At 38.2% G+C, this 19,212-nt stretch overlaps 1 protein-coding gene across 1 annotated transcript; it reads left to right on the top strand.

Annotated features, from left to right (window-relative positions):
• The first annotated feature begins 17,815 nt into the window (after window positions 1–17,815).
• On the top strand, window positions 17,816–18,825 carry LOC143628256 (uncharacterized). Its single transcript, XM_077097893.1, has 2 exons — window positions 17,816–17,829; window positions 17,910–18,825. The coding sequence occupies exons 1-2, from the start codon at window positions 17,816–17,818 to the stop codon at window positions 18,823–18,825; spliced, it is 930 nt and encodes a 309-aa protein (XP_076954008.1).
• Window positions 18,826–19,212: the final 387 nt, after the last annotated feature.

Here is a 19,212-nt window from a genome sequence, read left to right as displayed (position 1 = left end):
AAAGAAACCTATTTAGGGCCACAAGTATTCCGTTGAGCCTTTGTAGTTCTTTAAGACTCTTGGGAGACCTCATTTGGATCAACGCCTCTACCTTCTCCGGATTGGCCCGGATTCCCCCTTTTGTTACCAACACCCCCAAGAACTTCCCCTCTTCCACTCCGAAGGAATATTTCCTCGAATTCAGCTTCATATTGGCCCTTCTCAAGGTTTGGAACGTTTCCCTAATGTCCCTCAGCATTCCTTCTTCATGCTTGATTTTGATGACTAGATCATCCACATAAATCTCCACGTTTCTGTCTCTCTGTTCTTCAAAAAGCTGGTCCATAAAACGCTGGTATGTGGCTCCTGCATTTTTCAGACCAAATGGCATCTTGGTGTAACAAAAGGTCCCCTCGTCAGTTTAGAAAGCTGTTTTTTCTTCGTCTTTGGGGTCCATCTGTACTTGATGGTATCCATTGTAGGCGTCTAAGAAGCACCTTAAAGGATACTCTGCCAAAGACTCTATTTTCTTTTCGACCTCCGGGAGAGGGTACGCATCTTTTGGACAGGCCTTGTTTAGGTCCTTGAAGTCAATGCACATTCGCCAGCTATTATCAAACTTAGCTATCATCACCGGGTTGGATATCCACTAGGGATATTTTACCTTTTTGACTATCCCGGCTTGCAACAACTTCCAGGTTTCTTCCAATACATCTTGAGTGTTTTTGGGCCATAGACTTCTTTTCTTTTGCTTGACAGGCTTTATCCAATGGAACTCCTTGAGGCTGTGTTGAACCTGGTTTCGGGGGATCCCCGTCATGTCTTCGTGCCTCCATGCGAATACATCTACGTTCCTTAACAACAGTTCTTTTAACCCTGCCTTCCCTTTGTCAGTCAGCGAAGTCCCTATCTTTACTGTTTGCTTGGGGAACTCCCCGTTCAGGACCCACTCCTCCATCCCTTCATGTTTCTTTTTCGCTTTTCCATCCGGGCTTATACTGGCCATAATCTCAGCCGACGACCGTATTGTTGCCACACCCTCGGGGGTTGGGAACTTTATACACCCATGCGCTGTGGAAGCGATGGCTCGGAGCGCCCTCATGCCAGGACACCCCAATATGATGTTGTATTTTGAAGGGGCGCTGACTATTGAAAATCGAAGTTGAACCCTTCGAGTTTTCCTTCCCTCTTTCAAGCTGAAAGGGAGGGATATCGAACCCAAAGGCTTAACTACCTCCCCCAAGAAACCCACCAGGAGCCATACATCTTGTTCCAACTAGGCCCGGACCTCTTTCTGGAGTCTTGCAAAACAGTGCTCATACATGACCTTGACCCCACTTCTTCTGTCCACGTAGACACGGGAGACCCGTTGCTCTGCCACACTGGCCGATATGTTCAATGGAATTTCCCTAGAATCGTCGTTAGTCAGACATGAGAATGACAAAGGAACATTTATCCAGATGGGATTTCGAGGGAACGCCGCACCTTTCCCCATTTTGGCAGGCTTGTCTTCCCGTCCTTCTTCTACCCCTCTTCGTCAAATCATGTTGATGAAGTGTTTGTCTTCATCCTCCTCCTTGACCTTCGAGGTCCCTTCCTTAGAAGGAAGTGGCAATTGGCCTGCCTTTAGGGCGGCTTCCCATAATTTCTTTAACTGCACACAACTCTCGGTCAAGTGTCCCGGACTCTTGTGGTAATTACAGAACCCCTGTGGATTGGGTCTGTAGGGTTGCTTCGCTTGGGTGGGAGGTCTGGGGGTATACTTCTCCCGGTCAGCTATCATCACATCCCTATGTCCCGCGCTTAACCGTTCTCCCAAAAGAGGTCTGGGACGGAAAGCTTCTGACCTGACATGGGTGGGCAACCGTGGGGGATTGATAAGAGCTAAATTATATAAAAATATTATAACTATTTCCTATATATTTGAGTAACTTTAGGATTGCTTTTATCAAGGAATCCGTCTAATTGGTTTATATCAATATTTTATTGGTTTTAAAGAACAAAGAGCTAAATTGATATATTTGATATTAATTATTTAAGAATGTCTATTTTAATGTAATTTAGAAGATTGCAAAACAATAAAAACTCATGCAAACAACAATATGTGATGTCAAAACTTTTGGTTTATTAAACTGATTCTTTTGTTGACTTTATTTCAAATCAGTTTAACGTAATACCCATATTTCAGAATTCTCAAATTGAGGTTCACTTATTGTCTATATCAATTTTATGCTAGGCTCGATTTAAGGATCATATGGGCCATAATTAAGTAAATAAATTGAAAAGGCCCAAACAGGAAATATATTGTTTTTTTTTTCGGGAGTCGGTGGACTAGGAAAAAGGTGGAATGATGCTACCATTATTATATATGGGGATGGTTGGAATTATTAGAGGGGAGACCGCCTACGCACAAAAAGGGTGGGTTACGGTAGTAGAGAGAAAGAGGAAGGAAGGAGGCAGGCGCAAGAAAAGAAGAAAAGAGAAGCAGCAAGACTTGATTCGAGCAAAAAGCATTTGGGTTTAACACCTACTCATCCATGTATCATTATTATTGGTTTGAATTTATTATTTTCATCATGAATTTATTATTTGAACTTATCTATTTGCTTTGTTCTTGAGTATGGTTGTTGGCTAAACCCCTAAATTGCCTAGGTTATGATGAACTTTTGTTGATATTGGATTTTAGTTTGGACTTTGCTTTTGTTATGGTTTATGATTAAGTAAGAGGGTTCTTCTAATTTATTCGATGCATATGTGTGCTTAGGATTGTTTGACGAGTTTTATTGTTTCATAGTTTCCTTGGTGATTGTCTGTCATATGATAGGATTCTGTTTGGTCATCTACTGTGCGTTTTTGACTAGTTTATGGTTGATTTGCAATAAAGCCATAGGAACAATATTAATAAATCAAATAGACCTAAGTGTGCTGGTAATCTAAATAGCTGAGAGGTGATAGAGTATCTGATAAGTTTTGGTTGCTTAAGATTGCTATATTTAGTTCTTCGTAAGGAGTCCGTCTAGGTTTGATTTTTCAGCCTTGTTTATCTAGTTGAGTGAATACTTTAAACTACCTTTGATTTCCGCGCTGTCAGGTAGGATTTCTTATAGAGATACTTATCATAAAATAAATTAGCGACCGTAAGCGAGTCTAATAAAAATGGTGTTTTTAAGAACTTAAGAGAGATCCATAGGTGTCTTCTTGAGAAGGGTCAGGGGTACTGTTTGGGTTTTCTTTAAGTGAATAATTTAAGATCCTAGTTCCATAACTTAACATTTTCCAACTATTTTATAATTGATACATTAGGGATTCTAGCCTAGGTGGTTGTTTGTCATAATTTGAATTAAGTCTAGGTTTAATTCACTTTTAAGTTTAGTGATTAATTTAATATTAGTTTTAGTAAAACCCCCTTAAAATAATAAACAAATAGTCGTGTCTGTAGTTGAGTCTAATTTAGCTAGGATACGTAATTAAAAGAGTCTCGTAGGTTCGATATCCGGACTTACTTAGCTGTACTAGAGTCGACTGGTTCACTTGCGGTTAGTAGTTTTAGTTAAGTTAAGAGTCTAGAATTATTACTTAGTGTCTAGATTAGCGTAATTTTAGTTAATAAATTTATAACTACTTTTAGCTCATCAGAGATAGTAAGAGGTATTTACTGGATGCGGGGGCTTGTAAGGGGATAATCTAGCTCCCTCTCCCGATATCCTCCCCCGCCCTACTTGGCCTCCCCCCACGTACCTCCCTACTGTTCCTTCTGTCCTGAAAGTCCCCTTCTTTTCCTCCCACTACCTTAACTTGGAGCTAGTGTCTTTCCCCTGATAAAGGCTCTGACTGTGTCCATTAGTTGATAAAAGTGGTAGGGAAGTCTTCCCCCAACTTTTCTGTGAGCTGGGAGAACCTTACCCCATTAATGAACCCACTAATCTTCATTACTTCCGGTACACCCTTTATGTTCATGCTTTCAAATATGTACCTTTCCATAAATTGTTCCACCTTTTCTTCGTCCCTCCTCCGTATATGCAAGATTTCGTTGGGGGTTCTTCATAGCCTTTCTTTGTTGGCTGAAATTTCGGAGGAATTTCTCTCTTAATTCCTCGTAGCTATCAATACTTCCGGGCTCTATACTGTCAAACCATACCCGGGCTCCCCTCGTCAGTGTCTGGGGGAACATTAGACACCATACCGGCATGGACCAACCACTGACCAGCCCGCCCCCCGGTAGCCGTGCAGATGGTCCTCAGGATCTTGCGTGCCATCATACTTGTCAACTGTGAAGGGGTATTTTAGTTTTGGAGGTAACAGCACCTCAGCTATACGCTTAGTGAACTTGGAAACGTCGGATGTGTCCCTAGGTCGATAGGGGGCTTCCAATGGGTTCCCCGGCGTTCTCTCCTTTCCTTTAGAAATGGAGAGGAGAGTCACCAGAAACTCTATCAGCGCTTTTGTACCCCCCCCTTTTGGACACCTTGGCTTTCTTCGTTTAACTATGACCCGGGTGTCTCAAAGGAGAGCCGGGTCCGGAGTGTTTCTAGCTTTTCCTTCTCTTCCTCGTCAATGAAAGCTCTTAAGGTAAGAACTCCGGAGTTACCTTCCATCCTTCCCTCTCGCCTTCTTCGCCTTGGGGTTCTTCTTCTTCATCCTCTTGTCCTGTGATATCTTCTACAAGAACGGGTTCGCCGGCTTCTGGCCGGACATCTGGTTCTCGCTGGACTTCACTTGCTCCTTCGTTAACGATGTGACTTTTCCCGGAACCTGAAGGGAAAGGTGGTGAGATGTCTTTTAGGTTTTGATCGGCGTTTCTTTGATGTTACGGTAAGACCTGTGATCAAGAGGTCCCACGGATGGCGCCAATGTTGGAACCTATTCTGAGTAAACAGGGAAGGTTCCTAACAATCACAAGAATGGAGATCAACTAGAAGTGAAGAGTGAAAGTGTTTTGTATTAAAAGGTGCATGAATTACAATGTTCATCATTTCCCTATTTATAGAAGAGAGTGTTTATACATATGGTCTAATGGTTTATCTCTTCCGGCCGAGTCCTTTGGTCCGATCCTCTTTCCCTTGGGCTTTGTCAGTCTGAAGATTTTTATCTCCTGGTTATTGCCTCCTATCCCAGGTCATGCGTGCCTCGGGCCACCCACTAGATCAATGGTTTGCCTCCAAGCCATCTTCTAGAATCTCTTATGCTATTGGGCTTGCTTTCATTAGGTCTCGTTCGGATTATTGGGCCAAGGCCTGCCCATGAGGCCACCTTATGGGTAGGCTCTTCAATTTCATTTAGTGGGTATGTCTTTCTTTTATGCCAATTAACTTAGTTATTGCTTCCGTCATTAATTTTTGGATAAATATCAATAAGGATTTGGTATCAATAATGATTTGGTATCTTTAGCTACAATGTTTTTACAAATATATTACGTAGACATTTGGTTTATTTGCTTGTGTGTGTAGATTAGTATCCATGTAGAAATCATTTTATAAATTCAATGCACAATTGTGTAAAATCTTCTATTTAATAACAAATACGATTTATACACATTAACAGCTTCAATTTAGCATGAGAATGAATAAGGGGGTGAATAGGAGGTGTCCAAGGCTCAAAATCACAATGGAGTGGAGAAATGAATGCTGGAGAAGCATTATATTCGTAAAAAAGGATACACATAGTCTTCATGTGCCAAAAGTGGCAGTCCTAAATTAACTGCAATACAGGCCGAATGAGCTTTCGATACGGTCCATATCGAGTAAACCTAGGGTGTCAAACTCCTGATTATATAAATGGATGTTAGCTTGCGATCCCAACTGATGTAGATATCGTGCTCTAATAAAAACATACGTACTTTAATCACTTAAATGCCTATAACTAGTACGAGTAAGTAAGGCGTCTTAGAAGAGAATCAGTGGAAAGTGTAAGTTGGACTCATGACTTAAAAACTAAGTAACTAGGCGGATAGATGATGTCAAGCAGTTTTGAAAGATTAGTTTAAAGCAACACGATTACTTTTACTATTTATAAACAATTCAAGAAAAGGGCGACACACTTCAGGTTTCAGGTTATGCAATCCACTAAACACTATGAATCCTACCAATTGGATAAACACATAGACATGAATCGTTAGTTAAGATTGTTAAGAAATTACATGACACGGCAGCTTGATCGTGCTGATACACATAACCTAATCTGATTAATTGGCATAATTGAACGTGGTCCATCTAACTACCAGTTTGTTAATATAAGATTTTAGGTAAATTAATGATCGACTACAATAGTTCAATGGCTATAAGAACCTAATCCTAGCAGTTGATAAACACAACCTATTGATCGGTGATAAACCCTAGTCCCAGATAAAGAACTGTTTAAGTAATCACAACTAACATAAAGAAAGATTAATCATAACATCAATCAAAATACATTCCAAAAAAGAAAGATGGAAGCATAGGCATGTTCAGTTTCATACAATAACCCTATACCTAAAGTGGTCACAATGGAATGATTGATTTAGCCTTGCATCTACATGACGAATAGCTCGCTTATGTGTTGAATGAGAGAAAGCATTGATGGATCAATGAACCGGGAGCTCTGAGATGATGCAAAATTTCCTCCTAGGTCCTCAATAGTCTCTCGAATGAAGGATATGTCACATGGGGGGCTGAAAACAGATTATATCAATGGTTAGGGTTTTTCCCCGATTTTTTGTCCTTCGCATAGCTCGAAGGATTTATCACTCTTTATTTCGTAAGGCGAGCTAAGATAACCTCAGTTTCGGATTTATTTTGTCAAGAGAACCTAAAATTCATATGTCATGGGCCCCGTAACTCATTTTCAAGCCCGAGTATGCGTATGTTACTTCTAAACACCCGCGAATCACTTCCAAACTCCCCAACATTTAAAGCAAGCATGTAAAATTAACTCCCCAAAGTAAGTCATCATCCCAAGATGTAAGACCCCAAAACCCGGGAATCCTACAGTTGGTCATCATTTCCAAAAATTCTCAAAAATGTAAAACCAAACCAATTTGTTTTATCCAAACAAGTTCATCTTATTAAAATCAGTTCAGAGTAATTAAACAGCGGAATAATAAAAATCAAAATCCCCAAAAACCGGGAAGAGTGCCCAAAACCAAAATTTAAATGTTTAAAGTAATAAATGAAAAGAAAACAATTTGCGTAATTAATCTCCGACTAGATATGCCTTCAACCGTCCAAGTAATCCCGAGCACGTCCAAGCCGTAGTTCCTTACCTTTCAACCTGCAAATCAATCTAACATACATACAAAGTCAGCTAGAGCTGAGTGAGTTCAAGTTTTCATAAACAATAATCATAATTTATTTCAAAGTTATAGCTCTAAAACAGTAGAGAGAATAATAATAAAATAAATAAGTATATTCCACCAAATAATACATTAATCATCGAACACGCGTACATGGGCCTCTTCACCACGAGTCAAGACTCGAGTAATATATTTAACCCGGACACGGTAAGACCTAAGCACATGACACGAGCCTCTCCACCACGAGTCAAACCCGAGTAATATATTAGACTCGGTCACGGCTTACACATCCAAACACGTGATACGGGCCTCTTCACCACGAGTATAACCCGAGTAATATATTTGACCCGATTACAGTTTAACATACAACGGGCCTCTTCACCACGAGATTTTAAACCCGAGTAATATATTTGATCCGCCAAAATGATGATCACGCCACACGGGCCTCTTCACCACGGGATTTGAAAACCTGAGTAATATATTTGACCCGGCCGTAATCACCATACACACACACATCAATAAGCCTACTTGCATCATTCTTAGCCACAAGGAACTAAATATCATCACACAACCGTAGGCTATAAGGTAGCAAATGCTCATACCTATATATATAGATGAATATATATAATCCCAAAATATACATATCACAAGTAAGCCATCCTTAGTCACGAATGGCTAACTAACATCACTAATCATAGGCCATAGGGTAACGCATGCACACACACACACACACACACACACACACACACATATATATATATATATATATATCATCCCAAAATATACCATATTACAAATAAGCCTATGGGCCAAAAGGTAATATATAATAGTCAGTCCAAAATATGAACTAAGTAAATAAGTCTACTCGTATTCAATTACTACCAAGCCCATCAACATCATCGAGTCTAGACCATAACCATGTATATAACTTTAAGGAATTTATGACCAAACGAGTCTAAAATATCATAAGGCTCAAAATATAACCCACACCGGATTTTCATAATTGCACAAACATTATCAAAACAATACAATGATCTTCAAATTGTTTTAACGAGTAAAATCGGGTAAAACTGTAATTGAGTGTGTATACCAGCCCAAAACGTAAAAAGAGTTAAAAGGGGGCATCATGAACTCACCTGACACGAGGCACCAAGTCACTACGAGCTAGAGGGCCCCTAAGTAATTCCATAACTCACGCGCCTGCCGGATTATATACAATAGTTACTAACGATACCGAGGGGACTCGTTTATCCTACGAGACGTTCTAATATGGTTCAAGTTACCTAAAGCCTCAACCTCACCAAGTTTGATTAAAACAGCCCCCGGGGCCTCATATCTACTAACATGACCCTTAGATACCCTCGAGAATAAAGAATTCCCAAATTACCCCCGGAAGTACTAGGTGAGACTAATATGCACGTTTAAGAGTTGTTTAGGCACTTAACATCCAACTCAGCCCCGTGTGGACCCAATTTGATAAATTCACAGCCTACTAGCCCACATGACACTACACGAGTTGGAAGGGTTGGTAAGTCGCAAGCACAACGCACCAACTACCAAATAAACGCGAATTTGCGTCGTACCGACCCGTTTGAGTAACCAACAACCAATTCAGCCCCAATACTTACAAAAATTATTTTTCCATAGCCTGTATATCAAACCGAAGTTACACAAACTAAATTGGTTGTTAGTTCCCTCAAACAACGCGCTAGACGCAACAATTGACAAACTAGACAACCGAAACCTAGTTTTCACTTCATCAATAATTGACCAATCTAACGAATGCCAAAACTCATGATACTAAAGTATGATATACAAGACTTACCTAGGAAGATGATAGATCAAGAACTTCAATTAAAACAGCCCCGAAAGGACCTCAATTGGTCAGCCACCGGTTAAGTCCTAAACCAAAAGAATTGATCAATGTCGAGAATAAGGAGCAGATTTTAACATGCAAAAGTGTATTTTAGTACATAGGAAAATCATAGAAATAAATTATGAAATTTTTTACCAGAGTTGTATAAATGTCTTGGGTATGTAAAAATATTTTTATTATATTTTTCCAATTCACACAAAAATCATAAAAATTTCTCCAACACAAAAAGGTACGTGTAGCTACTTCAGCGCGCAGCAAAGGTGTTTTAATTGTTTAAAAATCATTACCAAACCAAATTAAGCGATTCCAACTAGGTTGTAATCTTAACTCAAAACGTGAACTTTCATAAATGGAATCGACCAATTTGGACTTGTCAAAAAAGAGTTATGATGCCGGGAAGACATACCAGAATCCGTCACCCCACATCAGCTTTGACAGCAGTTTGTATAAAATTATAAAAACCATTCAAATCTTGTCCAAAAATTACATATTATACCTTTATGGAAGCTAGACTCAAAGTAGAACAACCTTGAAACAAGAATTGAACAAAAACAGAAAATTTTCATCGAGTTACAGTCCAAACAATAAACGAGTATGAATCTGTCAGCAACTGTTTTAATCAAAACTCAACCCTAACATGATCAACGAAGGGTTTAATGAAGAAAAAGAGTTTTATTATGATGGAACCGACCTTGAATTAGAGTTTTACACCTTGGAGATGGTTGGAAAAAGAAAAAAAATGGAGAGGAGCTGCTGTAGAACTTGCGATTGGACCAGGCAAGGGAGTTAGGGTTTTTCTTTTTCTTTTTCTTTTTTTTTATGTTATAATACATAAGTTATATACTAGCCCCTCCACTTTGAAAGATGCAACAACTAGGATGAGAGGTTAGGAAATTTAACTCACTAGAACGACCAAGAGGTCCCTGAAAATGCCAGAACGAGTCTCGGTTAAAGATACAAACTTACAAGGGATAAGTCCTTTTAACGAAAATTTACGGGCGTTACACAAGATCATTGCAACAGGAGTGGTTCCTCTTTAATTGTCGATCCCATTCTCTCTGTTTTTTTAAGGCGAATTTATAAAGATCACAAACTCGGTTAACCAGAAGCTAACCTGGAATGAAACAAAAACGCATACTTTCTAAGGAGAGGATTTTTAATCCACTCAGTCCAACCAACAAAAAATCTAACACTACGACTAGAACACCACAAATACAACAATGAAATACTTGAATCAAACAAGTTCTCTTTTTCGACTTCCCGTTGATCGAAAACCTCTCTGTTTTGAAATCTCCAAATACTCCACCAAGCTAATAAGTAATCGCCTCAATAACCTCTCTTTTCTTCGTAAAAATAAGCGAATCTAACCACAAAATTATCGAATACGGAGAACGGACAAGCGAAAACAAAATATCCTACCATCTACCAATACAACTCCATATCCAATTTCAAGAGTACATTCACCAAAAATATGATCCAAAGATTCAGCCGTAGCTAAACAAATGGGGCAAACAATATGTTGAATGCTAAAAGCCCGTCTTGCTTAGGTTTAGTATAGTCGGAAGACGATCCCAAAGAATTCTCCAAACATGAATTAACCTTCTTCGGGATAAGTCTACTCCATCTAGTAACATGACTCCCATACGGAAGATCTTACCGATCAATGTGTTATAGCTAAACAATTTTGAGTTGTTTAGATTGATGAACTAAACACCATGTCCTGATTTCTTAATTTTGGTTGTTGACTGGATGTGGTGATTTATGCAGTTATGTTCTAATATTGATTTTGAATCTACGTGTATTGGTATTGGTTGTGTTTGATTATTTATTTATTGGTTTCATTGGTCTAGGCAGTCCGGAAATATCATCCTGGCTTGTTAAGCAATAGGTTTTCGGTTTACTTCTTGTTATTAGATACAATACAAGTTAAACAAGTATTAAACTCAATCCACTAAGGTGTGAATTCCTACTCGGTGACTAGAAATACGATTCACATTAGCTAGGCTATTAGATGGGCATTGTTTGGTAGTTGGGTGGCCGATAACTCGGATTTAGCTGTTTATTTGTGCCTAGTGTTTCCTAGGATTTCATTATTTAAGATATTTTCAGCTCCGCAATTAAAGAGTTTTAGCTTATAAATGGCATTATATCCGATAGTTGTGGGGTTAGGTGTCAAAGGTTCGAGTTGGTTCATTTTATCACATATTCAATTGTCCCAATTTTAAGGCTAGTTTATCGTTTATGGTTTAAAGATTTACTAGGTGAGAGTCGGGTCTTCAATCAAATTTGCCATAGTTAAGATTTCATTACATGTGTTTGGGGATGCATACCTAGGTAGCTCGTATCTCATATATTAGTTTTAAACTGCTCCGCTCGTCTCTAGTTTTCGTGTTAGTCGTAGTCTAAGTATTCTTTAGTTTATATTTAATAATTAAAAATACCAAAAATCAATTCAACCAATTTACTTAAGTTATCAGTCCGAGTCAAGTATATGTGTCGCTAGTGTCTCGTGGGTTCGATATCCGGACTTCATTAGGCTTTATTACAGTCGGTAGGTAAACTTGCTTGTCTAGTGGTCTAGCAAATGAGTTACGGGACCCATAACATATGAATTTTAAACCGAAAAATCGTTTGCTAGATCCAACTCCCACACCCATTTATCATCTGAATCTCCCAAACAAGCATCAGCTATAACTAATTGAAGGTCGATAAACTGATTATATTTTTGAACCTCTCCTAGGTGTTCTTCTCCAACCCCAAACCATCCCTGAAGTAGTGATGTGGTCACATATCACCTATGATGCACGGAAACGCCGGAAAGGTGTGAGTCCCCATCCTGGGGACGGTTTGGGGACAGAAACGCTGTCGAAACACCGGCGAAACATTTCCCGGACGATTGCGGTAATTGGGGACGATTCCATCGGAGTTTCTGGGACGTTTCCTAATAAAATTAGGGTTTTATGTTTAGATATGATATCTAATACATCTAAACTAGGGGTGGAGAAGAAGAAACATTGCCGGAAAAAACTTCCGGTGATTGTCGAGTTGCAGTGAGAAGAAAGTAAATTCTAGGGGTGACAACTTGATTAAAAAATTGATATTTTATTACATATGCTTTTGTGCCTACTTTTTCTCAGGCTTTATTAATTTAACTCCCCCCCCCCTTTTTTCGAACCGTGAACTTCTATATACAAAGGCCGAAGCCAAAAGCACCCTCCACAACAGGGAGGAGCACCGAAACAAAGTAAGAAAAGACAACTACATCAAAGAAAAGTTACACCAATCTGACCAACAAATAGATCTATGTTTGAACCAAAAGAAACTTGACGATCTGATGTCGCAAACGATATCTTCTATGTTTGTCTTTTTTCCTTCAAAAATCAAAGCATTCCGGGCCCTCCATATCTGCCATCAAGCAATTATAACAATGCCTTTAAAGGCCTCCTTTTCCTTGTTTTTCAGCCCCACATGGTTGTAAGCTTCGAGTAAATCCTTAACCGAAAGGCAAAGAAAGACGGGATCTTACACCAAGAGATTAAAGCGTCCCAAACCTGCATGGTCACCGAACAACCGGTGAAGATGTGCTCAGTAGACTTTTCTGCGGCATTACAGAAAACTCACGAGGAGTCCGGAGCAGAGATGTTTCTTCTTTTAAGGGCGATCTTGGTGAGAATTTTATCCATTTATGATCTCCAAGCGTGAATGTTACACTTAGACGGGACCCATTTACTCCAACTCGTGACATAAATATGACTGTAATCCCTGCAAGAGATGATAACTTATTTAACCGACCTGACCGAGAAGATACCCGACGGGTATACATGATATAAATAGTACATGGTATACATGATTTAAATAAATCAAATCAAAATAAATTTTTAGTTCTACTTGGGTAATCTTGATTCGGGAGCATACATTATTTTAGTTTTTGTGAATTAACTATCTCATTAACTAGCTTTTACTTTCTTCATTTTGTTATCTTACTATTTCTTCCATATTTTACATAAAATATATTTGGAATTTTTTTATATTTTGATATCTATTTTGGACAGCTTTGTTAATATTTATAATTTTTATATTTTTTCTTGCCGTATCGTTGCCGTACTCGTATCTTGGATTTTTTATTTTTACCGTTTCCCATACCTGTATCGTCCCCGTACCTTGGTCCCGTACCCGTTTCCGTGCTACCTAGCATATCACACAATCTTGGTTTCCAAATTAAACAATGTAGGATACCACTCAGAAAACAAAAGATCACCCCACCAAACCTCATTCCAAAAAGATGTTTTCTTCTCGTTTCCCACTTACTTTTTTTTATAGAATGAAAAAAAAATGTTTCGTCAGTGTGCCTTTTTCTTGGCATTGTGTCTTTTCGTCGTTTGTTTTTTTGAACAGGAATAACGGTGGAAACATTTTTGTTTTTATTTATATTTTAAGTATAATTTTTTATTAATTTTTTTAAAGATTTTGTCTTTGCCACACATTCAACTCATACTTCTGTTTTTGTCCCTATTTATACTTTTAACTTTTCCCTTAATAAGAACCCTTTATGTTTGCACTTTGCAGCCCAATTATTTTATCGTCGAAGTACATCATAACCTTCTAGATATAATAAGCCTTTTATAATTGCAATGATGGCCCACTCTGTACGAATCTAAAACTAAATATTGTATATATTCATCATTCAAAAGTTATAATTCACACACAACACGTTTTGTATGTTAAATTCATTAACACATATTATAAATCTACCAATATAATAAATTTAGATCATTTTAGCCACTTGTCACCACCCTATTTACTCTACAATCGTGTTAAATGAAGAGAAGGTTTTAGAACTCCTTCCTTCCTTCCTTCCTTCCTCTGAAAGCTTTATCAACACTGAAAGTTTTCTATGTTATATCTAGGGTTTGAAAAAACATACCTGCATTCTCTGTCTCCTCTTCACCACACCACACCACACCACAGATCTCTCCATGATTCAAGGCTCAACATTCATACTCGCTCTTCTTAACATCATCATCTTCAATCTTCGGTCGTCTTCATCACACCGTCGCCGGTAAGAAGCTAACCAGTCCAGCAACCGATTTTCTGGTTGAAATAACTCGACGACGATGGTCATGGTTTTCGATTTCCGGTCGAGATAAGGTCAGTTATTTCCGTTTTGGCTGCTGCTTTTGTTAAATCGAAGTTAGATTTAGATATTTAAGTACCTATTTCTTCGTGTTGGTTTCGACGAGTTCGTGAGGCAGAATAGTACACCAGCCAGATTCCTATTGGCGTTGACGGTTGAAAATGGTGAATAACTTTTGACTTTTGTTTATTTCAAGTTCTGGTTTTATTTATTGTCTTTGAAGTTGTTAATATTATTGTGATTATTTTGATATTGTTTAGTGGCATGTATTAGCAGTTAACTTTATGCTTTTGCCTTTCGGATATCAGAAATAACCTTCACTGATCCTAATTTATCAACATATGGCAATCTTTTTAAGTATCAAATGGTTACTAAAAGTCAAAAAGAGCATCCATACATACTAATTATTTACAGACCAAAAATGTTGTGATTCATCATGTATAATTGAACGTTTAATTTATTTCTTTTTTGAGTAAAATGATTTGAGACTGGATTGATAAAGGTAGTTCATTGAGTACATTAGAGACATCGAATAACCAAATCAGTTTCTCTTTAGGGCCATCATCTTCTTCATCAAGATTCTTGCCCCAAATAGCCGAAAGCGAGAATGAATTGCAAAAATCCTCATTTGGTAGCATGAAAAGAAGCAGGGATTGTGATTTGAAGATGCCACAGGTACATTCTTGATTTATTAATGCTTCTTTATAATCTGCATTAGTTTTTTTAATCATGTAACTATATTGTGCTTTTGTTTCCTGCAAACTTGCTTGTAGAATGGCGAGACTGGAACTAATAGTCCTAATTTGGTTTATCATATGAGCCAATATTGATAATCACCTTTCGAGATGTAATATTGATAATTATTTGCATTTTCAACAAGAAACAACGGTTCCTTGGAAAACGCTTGCAAAAAGAGGATTCATCAGACACCCATGGAGCGTTGTACAAACGGGTACTGAGATTTCAATTTGTAATCTTGAGATATATATGATCAGTTTTATGTAAAATTGATATTAATTTACTATCATTTTGGCATCAATTTCAGGAGAGAGGAACTCGAATCAGTGAAAGAATCAAGAGGCTTCCTTACGGGCAAGTGTCACTGTTGGTACCCTTATTTTGTAAGCGACTTTGTTTTTCCCTTTTTCTTTCTTTCTTTCTTTTTTTTTTTTGCAAAATTATCCTTCACTGTTATAATCTATATCACTTTTTTTCCGTTAATGATTGTTATCATGATTATTACAAAATCATTTTCAATCTTGATTTGCATTGATCAAAACCTATATGGTGGAAATTCAGACTATTTTTCTTTCTATATAGACTTATAAGAAAATAATTAGAAGCTACAATAGATTGAGGATGTTATCTGATGCTAGGGGTAATTTGGTCGTATTGGAAATTACGGAAACCTTGACTTTTTACTAAATTTTAGTTTCTTCTGAATCAAAGTTGAATTTTGAGGCTATTTTGACTTTTTTTAGGCAATATTAATCAAGTCAAAAGACTTGATGGATTATACCGAACACAAACATGTAACATGAACAATTTTTTGTTCATATCAGTCTACATTTTTTTTGTTTATATCAATCTTGTATAAATTTTAATTTCTTAATCAATATATGTTATCTTCATTTTTTATTTATTTATCTGTGTATATGTTTCTTAGTAGATTATTAAACCAGGAGTTTATCATCATCCAATAGTATAACATGAACCTATAAGCTATTCAGTAATTAAGCTAACTCACAAAAATAATCATCTGCAGGTTCTGGAGTCTGGTACAAAAACATAGGCAACATGCCAAGAAGGAAAGCTTTTTGAATGCATGGGGTAGGTTTGGTTCCATTACTATTATTAATTTGTTATGGATTTGAGTGTTGTTTACCACATTGAATCCTGACTTTAGGACTGACTTTAGGAATAGGCTAATTGCTGAACCCGTTTTGAAGCCCCTTTTTAGAAATTATCAGTTTTTAAACTAATATGGAGAAACATGATCACTTTGTACTGTCATTTTAGCCTTTCATCTGCATCTTCATATTAAGAAGTTGACTCTCATTTGAACATTTTGTGGCATACTTTTTAATGTAATTGTTTAACTTCAATTGTGTGTGCATATGTAAGTTACTTGATTACATATTTATTTGATTTTTAAAATTTCATTTATTATATTTTTAATATGTTTTTTTATATGTTTCAAAAATAATTTAGAACCCCTGTGTCACACGGGTATATAGACTAGTATAGTATAAAAGAGAAGTTTGGTGCCACAAAGTTGGCACTTTCTGTTTTTATATATGTAGTAATGATTTCGACAGTTTTCACAAGCATTGATGTTGGCTGGATGGTTTAGTTAGTAGTGGAAGATGTTTGCACCGGCTTTCATCCCAAGTTCAAATCCCTTGTGCTGCAAATGATGGTTTATTTTTTTTAATTGTGTTATTTATGTGTTTGTGTATGGTAGAATGATTTGTCTTACAACATTAACTTTGGCGTGGACCGGTTAGTTTTGTAATCTGGTCGGTTTCACTTAACTTTTTGTTTTTTTCAGTTTTGGTATCGTAACATGCGTGACGAAGATCGACCAAATTTTTGAAGTATAAAATATAACTCATTGCCTCAACAACCAAGATCGACAACGCTCGGGTGTTACTAAGCCCGAGCTTTACCGACCGACGTCACCCTGCTGGTCCACCTCAGTTTTTTAATTGTTTTATTTTTTGGTTTAGTTCCAATACCATAACGCACATAACCAAAATTGGCCGAATTCGTGTTGACTTACCGCCTCAAAACTAGGACCTACAATGCTTGGGTTTTACCAATGCCCGAGTTTAGCCAACCTGCCCGGCGCAACGCGCCGGGTAAAACGCTAGTTTTGTATAAACTAAATGTGTATAATAATAATAATATACAATTCACTTGTTGGTCTCAAATTTAATAAAAATATTTCAATTTAGCTATTTCATTCTTGAAACCTTTATAATTAAAATATAAACTAATTATGAATATTATTTAATAAAAACGAACACAAAAAGTATTAAAAGTGTAAGGAATATTTATATAAAATATGTATAATTTAACCCACGTTTGCCCATTAACTTGGAACTTTGCGGAAATGACAACTTCTGCCCCTCAACTTTATAATCGTTAAAACGAACTAACCCAATACTTGGAATACTTTATGAGACTCGTATATACATACATACTTTTATACTAGATGTTACAAATACAAAGAACAAACTAAATCATTTAAATAGAATAACTGCACTGTAAACATAATGAGACCAAGAGATGTACGAGTAAATGGATTATCTAACCAATAGGCCTTACTAATGTCCCGATTATATGAATCTTGTTTGCCTGGAAAGACAGCCGAAAGTATATTTTATCTAGAGACTGAGACAAAAAAAAAGGTTGCCAGAATAGTGTCCAATAAAAGGAGAGACCTTATGACGTTCATAAAACGACCTTAGTTGTTATAGTTAATAGATATTGTATAGTTGGCATGTATATCGGTTAAATATAGATAATATTGTTAGTTGATTTCATCCCTAATTAAATGGGATTTCCAGTGTATATATGTAACCGGTTTTCTGATAATGAGGGGGCAGAGAAAATTATACCAATTATCCCTTTCCACATGGTATCATTAGCCTAATCACCGCCGCCCACCCTCTCCTCCTTCATCATCTCTGTTTCACTCGCCGGCGGTACCCACCCAACCTCTCGATCCTACCCACCAACAATGGAATCGAAACTTCACCCCGTAATCACCGTTCCAACATCAAGAACGCTGTCCCGATCATTCTCGATAACGAGACCGACCAATACACCTCGTGGTCGGAATTTTTCAAGATACATTGCCGTGCATATCATGTTTACGATCACCTATTGCCAAAACCGACCCCTGATGCCTCCTCTGCGTCCAAGGAACAACAAACCGCCGAAGAAGCCGTTGCTGCCCTTGCTGCCGCCGACATTTGGGATCGGTTAGATGCCATAGTCCTTCAATGGATCTATGGCACCATCTCTCTTGACCTACTCAACACCATCCTCAAACCCAACACGACTGCACGTGGAGCTTGGACCACCCTTGAAACATTATTCCAAGATAACAAATCATCTAGAGCCATCTACCTTACCCAGAAACTCAATAATACCCGCCTCGATAACTTTGAAAACATGGTAGCCTATTGTCAAGAGGTCAAGGTCATATGCGATCAGCTTGCTAATGTCGAGGCGCCATTAACGGATGAGAAGATGGTTCAACAACTTGTTACCGGGTTAAATGAGCAATACGAAGGGATTGCTATGTTGATTTCCAACCTTCAACCGCTTCCCTCGTTCCACGAGGCACGTTCCAAACTTATGAGGGAATATGATCGAAAGACGAACATGACCTTACATGCATCACAGAGCGCAGGAGCTACTCTTCATGCTACAACCTCTCAAAAACCCGACGCCCAAACCCCTCGGTCGGACCAGCGGTCCACTTCTGACGCATCGGCTGACCGTGGTTGGTGTAGGGGTAGGTCCCTTGGTAGGGGCCGTGGTCGTTTTGGTGGTTGAGGACCACCCAACCGCACCTATTCACAGCCTCCAAATCCATTCAACTCGGTTCAAGGTCAATGGGTTTTCCAGCTCTTATGGGGCCACAGTTCACATGCAAATCAATGGTCCAATCAACCACCGTGCCCATATCCAACCACCCCTCGGTCCACTGGTAGTCAATCTCTAGGTATCCTAGGCCTACGACCGAATCAGGCGTTTGTAGCAGGTTACACCCCGACCGACATTGACCAGGCCTTATACACAATGTCACTCAATCCACCGGATACTCCATGGGCCATGGACAGCGGAGCAACCGCCCACATGACGTCTTACTTTAATAATGGCATTCATCGTAATATTATCGTTGGAAATGGGACTACTGTTCCGGTTCTTGGACAAGGAAAT

Source organism: Bidens hawaiensis, unplaced genomic scaffold, assembly GCF_021521415.1.
Source record: "Bidens hawaiensis isolate Kalapana, Puna unplaced genomic scaffold, B.hawaiensis_p1.1 tig00004864_1, whole genome shotgun sequence".
Taxonomy (NCBI): Eukaryota; Viridiplantae; Streptophyta; class Magnoliopsida; order Asterales; family Asteraceae; genus Bidens; species Bidens hawaiensis.
The sequence above is the reverse complement of the archived record's forward strand: the minus strand, read 5'-3'. Positions and strand labels throughout refer to the sequence as shown.